The 15,535-nt window shown below is 53.6% G+C and overlaps 1 protein-coding gene across 2 annotated transcripts in view; it reads right to left on the bottom strand.

Annotated features, from left to right (window-relative positions):
- Nucleotides 1-12,963: 12,963 nt before the first annotated feature.
- Nucleotides 12,964-15,535, bottom strand: part of CTNNBIP1 (catenin beta interacting protein 1) — a 64,027-nt gene continuing 61,455 nt past the window's right edge. For both annotated transcript variants that reach the window (XM_007980624.3, XM_007980620.3), the window contains exon 5: nt 12,964-15,467. In XM_007980624.3, the coding sequence (XP_007978815.1) occupies nt 15,409-15,467 (59 nt within the window). In that variant the 3' untranslated portion in view covers nt 12,964-15,408. The remainder of the gene's footprint in view (nt 15,468-15,535) is intronic.

The raw sequence follows: 15,535 nt of genomic DNA, 5'->3' as shown, positions 1-15,535 counted from the left end.
CTCTAGCTACAAAGGCCAGGCTTTGGTGCCTGGCTCCAGACAGGATCCAACCAGGGTGCCCCACTGTCCTGTCCGTCCCCACCTCTGAGCTTCCCCCAGAGATTTGCCCTGAGCAGGATGAAGGGGAGCTCCGGCTCTGCAGAGGGTGTGGTTTAGGTTCAACTCTGTGCGATTGTGGATTTCTTCTTTGTTCTGTGGCATATTAATTGCAGATCTGGTATTGTGGCAATTAACACGATTATGGGGTTCTTTTCTCTTCCGGCAGGTTGTAAGCTACATGTTTGTGGCCAGGGGAGTTTGAACCGAACCGGTGAGGAGGGGGATAACCCTGGGGAGAATGTCCACTGTTACATGGGTTCAATTATGTCCCCTCCACCCAAAATTTAGATGTTGAAGTCCTAACCCCCACTACCACAGAATGTGACCTTATTTCGAGACAGGGTCTTTACAGAGGTTATCAAGTTAAAATGCAGTCATTAGGGTGATCCCTAATCTAGTAAGACTGGTGTCCTTATAAAAAGAGGAGGTTAGGGTCGGGTGCGGTGGCTCATGCCTGTAATCTCAGCACTTTGGGAGGCCAAGGCAGGTGGATCATGAGGTCAGGTTATTGAGACCATCCTGGCTAACACGGTGAAACTCCATCTCTACTAAAAATACAAAAAATTAGCCAGGCATGGTGACGGGCGTCTGTAGTCCCAGCTACTCGGGAGGCTGAGGCAAGAGAATGGCATGAACCCGGAGGCGGAGCTTGCAGTGAGCCGAGATTGCACCACTGCACTCCAGCCTGGGCGACAGAGCAAGACTCCGTCTCAAAAAAAGAAGGAGGAAAAAAAAAAAGAGGAGGTTAGGAGGTTAGGACACACTTACAGAGGGAAGATGACATGAAGAGACATAGGGGGAAGACGGCCATCTGCACGCAAGCCAAGGAGAGAGGCCCGGGACACCTTCCCCACAGCTCTCAGAAGGAGCCAATTACTGCTTGGGAGTCTGAATGTAGAATGAAAGAAAGAGAGAGAAAAAAAAATAGAGAGAGAGAGATAAAGAAAGGAAGGAGAGAAGAAAGAGAAAAAAAGAGAAAGAAAGGAAAGAAGAAAAGAAAGAAAAAAGAAAAGAGGGAGGGAGGGAGGGAGGGAGGAAGGAAGGAAGGAAGGAAAGAAGGAAGGAGGGAGGGAGGGAAGGAAGGAAGGAGGGAAGGAAGGAAGGAAAGAAAATTTTAAGGCTGGGCGCAGTGGCTCATGCCTGTAATCCCAGCACTTTGGGAGCCTGAGGCCGGCTGATTGTTTGAGCCCAGGAGTTTGAGACCAGCCTGGGCAAGATGAGGAAACCTCATCTCTACTAAAAACCAAAAATTAGCCAAGCACAGTGGCGGGCGCCCGTAGTCCTGGCTACTTGAGAGGCTGAGGCAGGAGAATTGCTTGAACCCGGGAGGCGGAGGTTGCAGTGAGCCGATATTACACCACTGCACTCCAGCATGGGTGACAGAGTGAGATCCTGTCTCCAGAAAATAAACAAATAAATAAATTTTAAAAAGAAAGAACGGGCCAGGTGTGATGGCTTATGCCTGTAATCCTAGCACTTTGGGAGGCCGAGGAAGGGCGGATTACGAGGTCAGGAGGTTGAGACCATCCTGGCTAACACGGTGAAACCCCATCTCTACTAAAAATACAAAAAAAGGCCGGGCGCGGTGGCTCAAGCCTGTAATCCCAGCACTTTGGGAGGCCAAGACGGGCGGATCACGAGGTCAGGAGATCGAGACCATCCTGGCTATCACGATGAAACCCCGTCTCTACTAAAAAATACAAAAAACTAGCCGGGCGAGGTGGCGGGCGCCTGTAGTCCCAGCTACTCGGGAGGCTGAGGCAGGAGAATGGCGTAAACCCGGGAGGCGGAGCTTGCAGTGAGCTGAGATCTGGCCACTGCACTCCAGCCTGGGCGACAGAGCGAGACTCCGTCTCAAAAAAAAAAAAAAAAAAAAAAAGAGAAAAATACAAAAAAAAATTAGTCGGGCGTGGTGGCGGCACCTGTAGTCCCAGCTACTTGGGAGGCTGAGGCAGGAGAATGGCGTAAACCCGGGAGGCGGAGCTTGCAGTGAGCTGAGATCTGGCCACTGCACTCCAGCCTGGGCGACAGAGCAAGACTCCGTCTCAAAAAAAAAAAAAAAAAAAAAAAAAGAGAAAAATACAAAAAAAAATTAGTCGGGCGTGGTGGCGGCGCCTGTAGTCCCAGCTACTTGGGAGGCTGAGGCAGGAGAATGGCGTGAACTCAGGGAGCAGAGATTGCAGTGAGCTGAGATCGTGCCACTGCACTCCAGCCTGGGCGACAAAGCGAGACTCCGTCTCAAAATAAATAAATAAATACATAATTAAAAAATAAAAAGAAATAACAAACCCTGTTGACCTTTTGTTTTCGTTTTTGTTTTGAGACAGGGTCTCGCTCTGTCACCCTGGAGTACAGGGGTACGGTACCTCAGCCTCTCAAATAGCTGGGACTACAGGTGCATGCCACCATACCCAGCTAAGTTTTTAATGTTTTGTAGAGATAGGGTCTTGCACTCCTGGGCTCAAGCAATCTACCCACCTTGGCCTCCCAAAATGTTAGGACTGCAGGTATGAGCCACCATGCCCGGTCCGTGCTGACATTTTAATTTCAGACCTCCAGTCTCTAGAATTGTTAGAAGATGAGTTTCTATTGCGTAAGCCACCCAGAGTGTGGTACTTCGTTACAACAGCCCTGGCAAACTAGTAGACCCACCTCTGTCCCAGGCAGTGTCTGCCAGGTGGGACATGGAAGCAGGTGTGGGGCCCCACGTTGCTGTCTGTCTAGAAGTCACGAGGAGAGATCAGCTGCCGTAGTAACTGCTCTTTGGCATCTCCCCAGGGTTTGCCCATCAATGTCACCTCTGTTCTCCCGGTCCCTACGTCTTTATTCTCCAGGGCATGGCTGCTGGAGTCCCTTCTCCCCTCTGCACCCTTCGCTAAGTAGTCACCTGGCCCTGCCAATCCCAGATTCATCACTTCCTTTCCCCTTTGTCTCCTAATCCTGAAGGCAGAGGGTTACCTGTCCTGTAAACAGAGTATATGTTATTTTCCAAGTTACACTAATTATAATAGGTATCTGTGCAGTGCTTTACAACCAATAGCATTCCTATCAAAGATCTCTTCTCGGTTGGCGCTGGGTAATCCCAGCACTTTGGGAGGCCAAGGCGGGCGGATCACGAGGTCAGGAGATTGAGACCATCCTGGCTAACACGGTGAAACCCCACCTCTACTAAAAATACAAAAAATTAGCTGGACGTGGTGGCGGGCGCCTGTAGTCCCAGCTACTCAGGAGGCTGAGGCAGGAGAATGGCGTGAACCTGGAAGGCGGAGCTTGCAGTGAGCTGAGATCGTACCACTGTACTACAGCCTGGGTGACAGAGCGAGACTCCGTCTCAAAAAATAAATAAATTAATAAAAATAAAAGATTTCTTCTCTTTCCATACTTATAACAACTTATGGAAGTTGACTTTTCTTTTCTTTTTTGAGACAGGATCTTACTCTGTCACTTAGGCTGGAGTGTTATTGCATGATCACCGCCTCACTGCAGCCTTGACCTTCCGGGCTCAAGCAATCTTCCCACCTCAGCCTCCAGAGTAGCTAGGACTACAGGCGTGTGCTACCACGCCCAGCTAATTTGTGTATTTTTTTGTAGAGACAAGGTCTCGCCCTGTTGCCCAGGCTGGTCTTGAACTCCTTGGCTCAAGCAGTCCACCCACCTCGGCCTCCCAAAGTGTTGGGATTACAGGCACGAGCCACTGCACCTGGCCAGAAGTTGTTATTAACACCCATTTTATAGATGAGGAAACTGAGGCTCAGAGAAGTCACATACCCATAAGCAGCAGAGCTCAGACTTGAACCATGACCTCTGATTTTACATTTGGTTTTCTTTCTTCGCACCAGCAGTTCTCATGAGGCATTCCACCAAATATTTAAAAAGGACTCTGTCAGCTGGGTGGGGTGGCTCACGCCTGTAATCCCAGCACTTTGGGAGGCCAAGGTGGGCGGATCACCTGCAGTCAGGAGTCAATCAGAGATCACCCTGGGATTGTTTTGTGTGCTGGGAGAACAGCCTCCTTTCTACTGAAGTTGCCGGGGTCATGTCTCCCCATAGAGGAGATGCCAGTCTGTCATAGGAGATAATGAGGCCAACAGGCAAAATCAAGCGGAAACAGAATAAATGCTCCTAAAGGGAAAGGGTATTTGGGAAGCAGCCCCTGAGGCCCTGGTCCCTGCACAATTGCCTTAATCCTATGAGCCACCTTGAGAGCCTTCCAGCAACGGGAGCCAGCTGGAGTTGGGTTTCTGTTGTCTGTAATCCTAGTCAAACCAAAAAGTCTGCCCAGACAAGTCCTCAAGCCCCTTCAGCAGCCCAGAATTGATTTATCAGCCAAGACAGGCTCACAGGGGTGCCACACGGTGCCAGGGCCCAGCCCCACTGAAACATCCCCTAAGGGACATGAGCTTGTAAAGCCAAGAGGATGCGCTCCTCTCTAGATCCCAGATTTCCTTGTTGGCAGCACCACTTTGATTCAGGAAATAGGATCAGGGTACCTGTGGGCCACAGAGAGTTCAGCAGAGAAGTCACTCAAAGGTCATGATTATTCAGGCATTTACCGAGCCCTTGTGGAAAACCCACTAAATAGCAGGTGCCGAGGACATGGCAGTGAAGAAGCCAGACAAGATTCAACCATGCAGCTTGGCTTCTGGCGGGAGGAGCGAAACATAAACAAGTAAACAAAGAAATTCACAAATAAAAAAATGAAACAGGGAAACAGGAGTGTGTTACAGAGTGGAAAGCAAGGCCGGGCGAGGTGGCTCACGCCTGTAATCCCAGCACTTTAGGAGTCCGAGGCAGATGGATCACTTGAGGTCAGGAGTTCAAGACCAGCCTGGCCAACATGGGGAAACCCCATCTCTACTAAAAATACAAAAATTAGCCAGGTACAGTGGCACATGCCTGTAATCTCAGTTACTCGGGAGGCTGAGGAGGGAGAATCACTTGAACCCAGAAGGTGGGGGTTGCAGTGAGCCGAAATTGTGCCACTGCACTCCAGCCTGGATGACAGACAAAAAAAAAGAGTGGTAATCCCAGCACTTTGGGAGGCCGAGATGGGCGGATCACAAGGTCAGGAGATCGAGACCATCCTGGCTAACACGTTGAAACCCCGTCTCTACTAAAAATACAAAAAACTAGCCGGGCACGGTGGCGGGCGCCTGTAGTCCCAGCTACTCGGGAGGCTGAGGCAGGAGAATGGCGTGAACCCGGGAGGCGGAGCTTGCAGTGAGCTGAGATCTGGCCACTGCACTCCAGTCTGGGCGACAGAGCGAGACTCCGTCTCAGAAAAAAAAAAAAAAAAAAAAAAAGAGTGGAAAGCAAAATAGGGTGGTCAGTGTGGACACTCTGAGGGGGTGACATTGGAGCTGACATCTGAACATGAAGAAGGATTCAGCCACGGAGGAAGAACATTCCAGGCAAAGGAACAGCAGGCACAAAAGCCCCAAGGTGGAAGAAGCTCAGCATCTGAGGAACAAAAAGAGGCTAGTGGCTGGAGTGGGAAGAACAGGGGGATGACAGGAGATGAGGTCGGATTAACAGGAGCCCTATCACCACGGCCTTGGGCTGCGCATGCTGAGAAGGGCAGATTGAGTCCTAAGAGCAAAAGGCAGGGCTGCCTTGCAGGGTCCAGGGTGGGGACCAGGACAGCCTTACTTGTGATGCCAAAGATGCCAGAAAAAGCAAGTGACTCTCAGTCATGACCTTTTGGGGAAACCCTTGGACTGGGAACAGAACAGCAAGAGCCGGCACCACGTGACCTCAGGGGCTCCAGAGATCACCGGTGCAACCTGAGTGGTCAGGAGAGGTGGGTTCTGCTGCAGAAACAAGCAAGCCCAAGATGCCCAGGGCATGAAACAACACACTTCCTCTCTTGCTCGTGGCCAGGACTCAGGCTGATGGGGCAGCCACTTCTGGAACATTACAAAATGACTCTCACTTCTGCCCACATTTCATTGGACAAACAAGTTAGGGCCACACTCAAACTAAAGTCGGTGGAGAAATACAAGCCCATTAAGGGCCTGGAAGGCAGAGCGCTGGGAATTTCTGGGGAACAACATTAATGACTCTCACAGCCCCTGGAGGCTCAGACACACAGGATGGAGTTATCCAGGGTGAGTGGCACAGTGGGCTGTAGACCCACCTGGGCTCCTGGACAAGCACTCTCTGCCATGCCACCCTCCCCTCCCCACGCTGCCCAGCCTCCTCCACTGCCTAATGACCACTAATAGCTTAATCTCCTAAGCCTCTCGGCCCCTTCTGCGCACCAGCATCTGCTCATCCTCCCAGCATCTCAGAGGAGGGATGGGGTGAATCCCTGGTTACCACCCAGGGAACTAGGACACCCCTTCTTGCCCTTCTTCTCCCTTAGGACCAATGTCTGGGCCTCGAATAGACCACACAGCCTGGGGAGGGGGTGGGAAGAGCAAGCCCCGCCCAGCCCTGGCAGCTGCATCAGCAGCTTAAGCAGGAACCCCAGCAGGGCCTGGGCAGCTGCCAGGCTTGAGCCTAACCTCCCAGGCTTGTCCTGACAAATTGCCCTCCTAACATGTTCTGCTTCTGAAGCTGCTTCCCAGGGGACCTCCCTGGGAATGTGCCAGAAAAAGCAAGTGGCTCTCAGACATGACCTTTTGGGGGAACCCTTAGACTGGGAACAGAACAGCAGGAGCTGGCACCATGTGACCTCAGGGGCTGCAGAGATCACCGGTGCAACCTGAGTGGTCAAGAGAGGCGGGCTCTGCTGCAGAAACAAGCAAGCCCAAGACAGAAATGAGCAAGCCTCCCGCCCTCTCTGAGTCCAGCTGCCAGAGAAGAGTCAGGGACCAATGGTCCCCAGGAAACCCAGAGGCCTCTGTGGCCACCCTGCCCTGACCGTCCCATGAACCACATCACAAGCCAAGGAGAAGTACGCCCCTCACCACCCTGGGCAGGTGCAGGAGCTCTGAGGGCCCTCCCAACCGCCTCAGCCCCCTACAGGTGAGCCTGGGACCACCAGCTCTAGCTCCCTGGCACGGATGTTCCCTTCCCGCAGGGCCCTGCACCGTTGCTGCCTATTTGCACATCAGTCCCATCCAGCAGCCTCAGCCCCTCAGTCCCGCATCTCACTTCCCAGCCCAGCACCCAGTAGGTCCTCAGCCAGCATTTCCTGATGGGCTCAATGCTCGGCAGGGGCCCAGCTGGCTCGGGCGAGGCTAGTTAACTCTCACAGTGCCTGGGGGAGTCCTGGGAGGCAGCCAGACCCCTCAGGGCTCACCTCCAAAGCCAGCCGGAGGCGCTGGGAGGAGCTGCGGGAGCTAGGAAGGAAGGTTCCAGATAGAACCCTGAGGGGCAGAGTCTGGGCTGTGCCTCCCGGGGTGTGGCCTCTCTACAGTCTCAGCCCTTCTGATGGGGTAGAGGGCTGAATCGGTCAGAGAAGTTTATAGACCGCATAGCAGGATTCTACTCTGGGATGCAGGACCAGCCCCAGACTCACTCCCAAGGGACAAGCTGGCAGAGGCAGTCCGAGCTGGGCCTGGGAGGGTGGGCAGAGGTGCCACAGGCCTCTGGGCTGGGGGCTGGGGCTGAGCCTTGCTGAAGGAACATAGGTACAACCACACCATAGGCCTGGCTGGAGGGGCCACCTCAGGCCAGTGAGGCCATCAGATGCTACCTGGGGAGGCTACGTTGGCACTGCAGGGGGGTTGAAGGTCCCCCCCACCGACTCTGCCCTGCCACTGACTCCGCCAGGTCCCTTCCCCACTGGAAGCTCAGCCCCTCCACCAAGCTGGCCCCTCTTTCACACAAGGACACACAAGGATGTGCACCTACAGTAAACAAAGGGCTATTTTTATAGCCTCATTGTTTCCTGTGGCAGCTTCCTAACTCCCCAGCCAAGATACACCTCAGTCCTCCCTCTGGGCACACTGCAGATCTCCAGCTCTGCAGGCTCTGCCCTGCCAGGTGCTGGCAGCTCAGCCCCTACCATCCCTCAGGGGCTGTGTTCACAGAGGAGGCCAGGACCTAGGGTGCAGCCAGGGCCCAAGGCAAGGAGCTGCGGCCTCTTCCTGTTCTGCAGATGGAGGCCTGAGGCTGGGAAGGGGCACTGAGGAGTCACTGGGGCATCACCCATTGGCACGGGGGCATCTCAGCCGGGCCCACCTAGACCTATGCCCTGAGCCAGCAGCCTGGCCTCTTGCCCAAAGAGAAGGTCAAGTGTTGGGGGTGGCCGTGCTGTGCCCCAGGGCTAGAGTAGCCTGGGCGTGGAGGCAACAGCAAGCAAGCAGACCAGACCGTCAGTTTTAGTGTTTTGAAATTCTCTCCAGACAATACACCCCCTTATTGCCTGAACCCCAGGCAGGCTGCTTCTCCGTCCGTGCCCCTCCGCCCTTGGCACACCATTGGTGGTGCCCACCCACTGAATTCAGACAACCACCAATGAGGCAGTTGCCATGATTGTTCCCACGTTCCAGATTAGGAAACAGGCTCGGAAACGTCGAGTGACTTGCCCACGACACACAGTAATTGGCAGAGTCTGGATTTGATCCCAGGTCTGCAGTTCCGGAGACTGGAGTCCAGGCCCTGCCTCCTTGGGCAGGATATGGGCCTCCCCCAACAGCAGCCACCCTCCCAGCCTCCCCATCTTTGGGGTGAGGGGTGCAGAGTCTCGGGGCCCTGGGGGTCTGGGAAGGCAGGAAGAGGGGCTGGCCGGGAGGGAGGGGTGCTGGGGCCCAAGATGGCTCTGTCTTCCTCCTCCTCTTCCTTCTCCTCCTCCTATTTGCTCTGAGGCAGAGCCGGCTGCAGTGAGAAGCCGCCGCTGGCTGTGATGGGTTTTTTTTTAACCACTTTATCATGATCGAGGATTTAATTTTATCCCCTTTCCTGACTGGCTGTGATTCTATTTGGAGTTTAAGCACGAGGCAAGCAGGAGGGTCCCTGGAAAACAAGACTTCCACCCCCCCCCACCCCCAGGCTCTGCCGAGGTCCCTCCCTGCCTGTTCAGCCGTGACAGAGTCCACCCTGAGGGGGCACCCTCCTCAGCTGGCAGGTTTTGGGGAAGGCGGAGGGGCCGTGCTCCAGCGAGCACCCGTCCCCCAGGCAAAGCAGCTCAGCGGAGGCAGAGGCTCAGGGCAGGGGCTGTGCAGCTGGAGGCAGCTCTGGCCTTGGCTTCTACAAAGGGATCATCTGGGCTCCTTCATTCTCATCAAAGAAGCGTTTCCTAAGCGCCCCGAGCTGTGCTCCTCCCCACGCCAAAGGCTGCAGACAAGTCCTCGCTCTGTGTGACTTTTGAGTAGAGAGGATGGGGTGGAGGGACACCTGCTATGGTGACTTAACAATAACCCTATGTCCTGACCCCCCACTGGTCGCAGGTCACTCTGCTAAGCGTGTCATATGTATTATCTCATTAGTTGTCACCAACAGCCTATGGCCCTGATGCTCTTATTTTTTCCATTTTTTTTCAATAAGGTTCATCATTCACGCCAAGTCACACAGTTGCCAAGTGACAGATTGAGTCCTGCCTCCAGTCGGCCTCCACAGTTCCCACTCTAAACCATGATGTCTCCCCAGCCCCCAGCTATGTGGATATAAAGATTTATGCTGTGGGGGCAAACAGTCTAAACCTCGAAGATTTAAAGTGGAAGAGGAACTTCTGGCAAAAACAGCTTAGCTTGGAGGTGAAGTGCTAGGTCCGCATGGGAGCCTTCAGAGAGGCCCAGGGAGCTTCGGGGCAGCCTAGGAACATAACTCGCACGTGATTGAGCATGCACCTTCACACAGGTACCATCCAGTCAACATTAGCTGTGTTATGAAGACTGGGACACGGCCGGGCGCGGTGCATCACGCCTCTATAATCCCAGCACTTTGGGAGGCCAAGGCGGGTGGATCACGAGGTCAGGAGATCGAAGACAATCCTGGCTAACACGGTGAAACCCCGTCTCTACTAAAACTACAAAAAAATTAGCCACGCGTGGTGGCGGGCGCCTGTAGTCCCAGCTGCTCGGGAGGCTGAGGCAGGAGAATGGCTCGAACCCGGGAGGTGGAGCTTGCAGTGAGCTGAGATTGCGCCACCACACTCCAGGCTGGGCGACAGAGCAAGACTTATCTCAAAAAAACAAAAAACAAACAAACAAAAACACACTGGGACACATGGCTGGGCCCGGTGGCTCATGCCTGGACAACATGGTGAAACCCCGTCTCTACTAAAAATACAAAAATTAGCTGGGTGTGGTGGTGGGTGCCTGTAATCCCAGCTACTCGAGAGGCTGAGGCAGGAGAACTGCTTGCACTCAGGAGGCGAGGGCTGCAGTGAGCCAAGATAGAGCTACTACACTACAGCCTGGGTGACAGAGTGAGACTCTGTCTCAAAAAAAAAAAAAAAAAAAAGACCGAGACATAGGAGACACCTGTCAAAGATGTTTGTGAAGATCCACCTCCTTCCACTGGAAGTGGCATGGTCAAGACCAAGGGTCAGGCAGTGGAAACTCTCAGAGGCTCTGGGTCTGAAGTCACCTCCTCTGGGATCGTGCAGGGTGGGGCGGGGCTCCCACAGGTGTGCAAACAGGGACGGCCACCTGTTGCACACATGCCTAACCTAGGGGCTCTGGAAGAGGAGCAGATGGGGCAGGGTTGGTAGGGCGTGGCTCGTCCCTGTGTCAAGAGCGCTCATGACTTCTATGCTGGCAGGACTAGAAGGCCCCTCTGGGAACCATCTGTGATGGGGAAAGTTCCAATGTCAAGGAGAAAAGTGAAAGCAAGATACTAGTTGATATTCAAAAGGCATTTCACTGCCCTTGTCCCCTTAAGAAGGACTTTCTTCAAATTAGAACTCACCCCTAACTTGCCCTGCAAGTTCCCCCAAATCTCTCGAACATCAGTTATTTCCCGGAAGATCAAGTTCTTTCAGTGGACACTGCAGAGCGGGGGAATGCTTTCTCAATACAGCCTCAGTGAGTCGGTTAGTCTGGGTGCATTTTATCCTCTGGGAAATGGAAAGGGTTGGGTGGTCATGGGCAACCCAGAAGAGGGAGGGAGGGAGGGAGAGAGAGAAACGAACCTGCCCTGCCCAAGCAAAAGCGGCACATGAGTGGTGTCGGGGTCCCCTGGGACCAGAGTTCCCCCTACCACCAATGGAGGGGATCAAATTCCCTGCTACAAAAGACCCTCTTTAAAGGCTGGGGCCAGCCTGGATTCTCAGTGCTGGTATTCACCTGCAGGGACAGGGAGAAGCAGCGCTTCATTCATTCTCAATAGCCTGCCCCCCCAGGCCTGGGAAACACCAAGAGGCACAGTCCTCAGCCTCCCCACCCCAGGCTCAGCCTGGCCCCCTGCTGTCTCTGGTCACTCTGCCTCCCCCACACCAGGCTCGGCCTGGCCCTCTGCTGTCTCTGGCAGCTCTGCCTCCTTCCCCCCAGGCTCAGCCTGGCCCCCTGCTGTCCCTGGCAGCTCTGCCTCCCTCTCGCCAGGCTCAGCCTGGCCCCCTGCTGTCTCTTGCCACAGCAGTCCCAACACTGCCTGTTGGGGTCGTTACCCCATCCTGTACCTGGGAAGGTGACCCAGGAGGTTGCCTGCTTTGTGGGCTGAGGGAGCCTGAAAGACCCAAGGCTGTCCCCAGTGTTTTTCCTTTGCCTGTTGAAGTGTCCCTGACTCATTTATGTGGCCTACTTCCCATGACAGTTTAGGCAGCTTAGACAGGTTACACAGCACCGGGAGGACGATCCCGCTTGGCTCCGGTTTCCAAGCTCTCTGCTGGGGGCTGGGCAGGTGGGACCATGGCCAGCCGGTCAGTCCCTTGATCTACTCAGTGGCTCAGCTTAGAAGAGCTGATTAACTACAAGGCTGACGGTGCCACTCAGAGTGCTGGGCAGGGGGTGGATTCTGCATGAGCCCTTGGATGTGTGTCTCTACGTAACTTCTGGTTAACACAGCGATCTTTATTTGTCTTTCTCTCAATGACTACAAACTCCTTTCTGGACAAGAAGTTACAGAAAAAGATAGATCAACTCAATATAAGGATAAGCATAGGTTACATGAACATGCTCTGGACTAACTTGTGAGGTAGTGAGCTCCCCAACTCTAAAGAGTATTCAAGCAAAGCTTGGACAAGGTATTTTTGGAAATGTTTCAGAGGGGCTTGCGCATCTGGCTACTGCATGGGCTGCTAAAAGACCCAATCTCTCCCCCAACACGAAGATTTAATGATGTTGATTGTGCCATTGTGCCATTCTGTAAACTTCATAGCCTCTAGGACCCAGTGAAATTCTTTGAAAAGGAAATAGAAGCAGTGAGACTATGTAAATAGGAAAAAAAAAAGCCCCAAAAATGGGTTTATGAAGGGTGGAAATGAAAATTTCTAGAAAATGCTTCTGAAGCAAAAATTCTTGAAGCAGAAATGATTTCAGCTTCCAAACTTGTACATATAGCTGAAAACCAATACATCTTCCACTGGGATGGTGGAAGGGACAGATATTCTGTTTGGGTGTCCGTAACAAGCATTCTAAGACCAGTGCCATCACATCAGGATGTTGCGGTGCCTAGGATGGTGGGATCCCCACACCCTTATGGAGTGCTTAGTGTCTTTTCATAGGTGTGGAAGGACGAGGTTGCCTCTGAAGTTTACTGATCTCAGTTGAATCTGGAATGATGTTTAAAATCTCCAGGTCAAAAAGGAAGTTTAACCTTCCTAAGGACCCTCGAGCTGGGCTGGGTAGATCTAGAAATTCTTCCAAACCCTGAGCTCAACTCAGGTCACAGACACTTATCAAACTTGGTGTTGTCCTTCCTGGCTGCGCTTCCCTGGGAAGGAGGGGCCCCCACAGCAGCAGAGCCCACGTGATATAGGGAAATCAGTCAGAGCGCCTGATTCCGAGGGAGAAACCAGCTCAGCTCACACACCAACCTATGAAAATTCTTTATTGTTAATTTCTTTCTCCAACAGATATATTTTTAGTTGAAATATGAAGCCACAGCAACACTTTGACTTTTCCCTCTTCAGAAGATGAGACAGGCCGGGGTTGTCGTCGTTACAAAAGCAAGGCCTGTGATCGTGACAAGGACAGGCTGGGGCAGAGACCACACACTCAACCAGGTATCGACCAGGTGCAGGCCCTTTATAGGAGCTACAGGTACAAAAAGGGGGCAGCCAGCAGTGTGGCCTTGACACCTGACTCCAGGCACGACGACCTGGAGGAGGGAGATGAAAGAAGTCACCTTTCCCCAGGGCCTCAGTCAGACCTCCAGGCCACTGAGCTGGGAGAGCGCGTGTGTGTGCACGTGTATATCTGAGTGAGAACACGGGTGTGCTCACTCACACAGCACATGCACACATGCACTGCCCCTCCTGAGAAGATGCTCTCAGGTCCCTGCCAGGGTAGGGTTGTAGCTGTGTTCCCCACAGCTGACTGTCAGCTAACCAGGGCTAGGGGTGAGTGCATGGTGGAGGACACAGGGTCTTAGCCTGAAGCTCGATCTGGGACAGGCTGATGGTGCCAGAGCACAGCGTGAACCACCCACTGACCATGGGGCTCTCCAGGGCTCGGTCATTTGGCTCCTGTGCACTTCATGACACTCAGGAGCCCCTATGGCCCGAGCCCCAAGCCCCAAGAAAGGGGAAAGATTTGGTTCTGAGACGGTGCCTCTGGCTCTGGGCACCTAGGGGCCTCAGCATCTACCAGCGTAGGGGAGGGTGGCGGCCCCCTTCCTGAGGACTGCATCTTTCTCCAATCCCTCTCCCCAGATCCCACACCTGCCAGTGATCCAGGGAGCTAGGAGGACCACCTCCCTCCCAGGGAAGGCGGTGGCAGGCGGGAGGACTTAGGGTTCCTGCAGGAACACTAGACCTGCCCCTCACCCCTCACCTCCAGGACTGCCATTCTGAACCGAGTTTGCCAATTCTGGGCCTGAGTTTGGCTTAAGGGCCGGTCGAAGGGACTTCCTTGGTGAAGGCCCAGCCAGATGTCCCAGCGGCACTTCATAAACAAATGACACTGTCCCTTCCAGGCTGACCTGGAGAGAGACCGTTCCAAAGGCAGTGGAGTGGAGGGCATGCGCCTCCAATGAGAGAACTCCAGTGCTGGCCAGGACGTATTGCGCTCGCAGCAGACAGGTGGGAGCCTGGCTGGGGTAGGTCAGGGGTTGGTGTTTAGAGCTGGAGGTCTCCTGGGCCTTGTGAGCCAAGCTCGGGCTTTTATGTGGGTTCTGGGCTCCCAAGCAGAGACCTCTGCTAGATGACCTCCAGAGCCTTTTGGGGTCTCACACTGGGAGAAGCTCCTCCCCTTTCCAAGAGGACCCCCAGAATGAGGCCTCAGGAAGTGGTACACAGAGGGATGGCCAAGAGGGCAGAGCTGGGTAGTGCGCCTCTGCTGGGCCCGGCCCGGCTGGCGGGGCCTGGACGGTGTCTCAGCAATCCCTTTCTCACCAAGGGACGCTGGCTGGTTGCCAGCTCATGCAGGCAATGCACGTAAACCCCGACTAACGGTTACCTCTAGGCTCTGGGCTGTTGGGTTCAAGACGACACAAAGCTCCTCGGGGGCCCAACTTTCCAGCTGCTCAGGGTCCTTGGGATCACCTTGCTGGTGGAAGCAGGTGCACTCATTAAAGCAAATGTACTCCCCAGGTGGACCCTCAGGCCCAGAGCCAGCAGCAGAGAGGGGTGAATCCATGGCAACAGGAGTCACGGGTGAACCAATGGGAAACCAAACACGCACCGAAAGCCAATCAAACACAAACCCCAAATGTGAAGGCAGCAGCAAGTTCTTTGTGTAATAAATATTGCAAAGCGCACTTGGTTTCTTTTCAAGTCAAATATAACGACTAATGTCCCAGACCCTGTTTTCTGCATTCAAAATAGGGAAGCCGTTGATATCAGCAGAACACCTGCAGCCAATCAAAGAAAAAACCGTTTCCCATTAACCAGCCAATCACAGTCCCTTTCCAGTTTAAGCAGCCAATCAGACCTCTTCACATTTCTAAAAAATGACCTAACTAAAGCACCAGAGCTCGGAGAGCTTCCAGGGAAGCCAGATACCGAGGCGCAAATTTTTTAAAAAATAAGAGTCAGAAATAAAAATAAAAGGTTTCTGTTGGTCAAGATTTAAAAAATAAAAAAGTTTCTTCCTGCAGCCAATCACAAGTCCATCCCTTTAAGCCAATCATAAACGCACCAGTGGTGTCTCCCTTGATGTCAGCCCCACTGAGTAGCTGTGAGGTGGGATGGGGCAGGGCAGGGTTGGGTAGGGGAAGTGGGAGGTGGGGCAAGGGGGTCTGCTGCCACTCAGCCGGCCCAGGAGCCACACAGATCTCTTGGCCCTCAACAGCATCCAGGGTGTTCCAAGGGCTTTGCAGCTACTGCCTCCGGTCTTCCGTCTCCGACCTGGAAAACGCCATCACCACGTCCTCTGCACCTGCGGATAAGGGGACAAGGATCGCTGATGGGGCTTCTGGCATTGGCTTGTGAGCAGGACAAGCAAGG

Source organism: Chlorocebus sabaeus, chromosome 20 (genome assembly GCF_047675955.1).
Source record: "Chlorocebus sabaeus isolate Y175 chromosome 20, mChlSab1.0.hap1, whole genome shotgun sequence".
NCBI lineage: Eukaryota > Metazoa > Chordata > Mammalia > Primates > Cercopithecidae > Chlorocebus > Chlorocebus sabaeus.
This window is presented reverse-complemented; position numbering and strand designations above follow the sequence as displayed.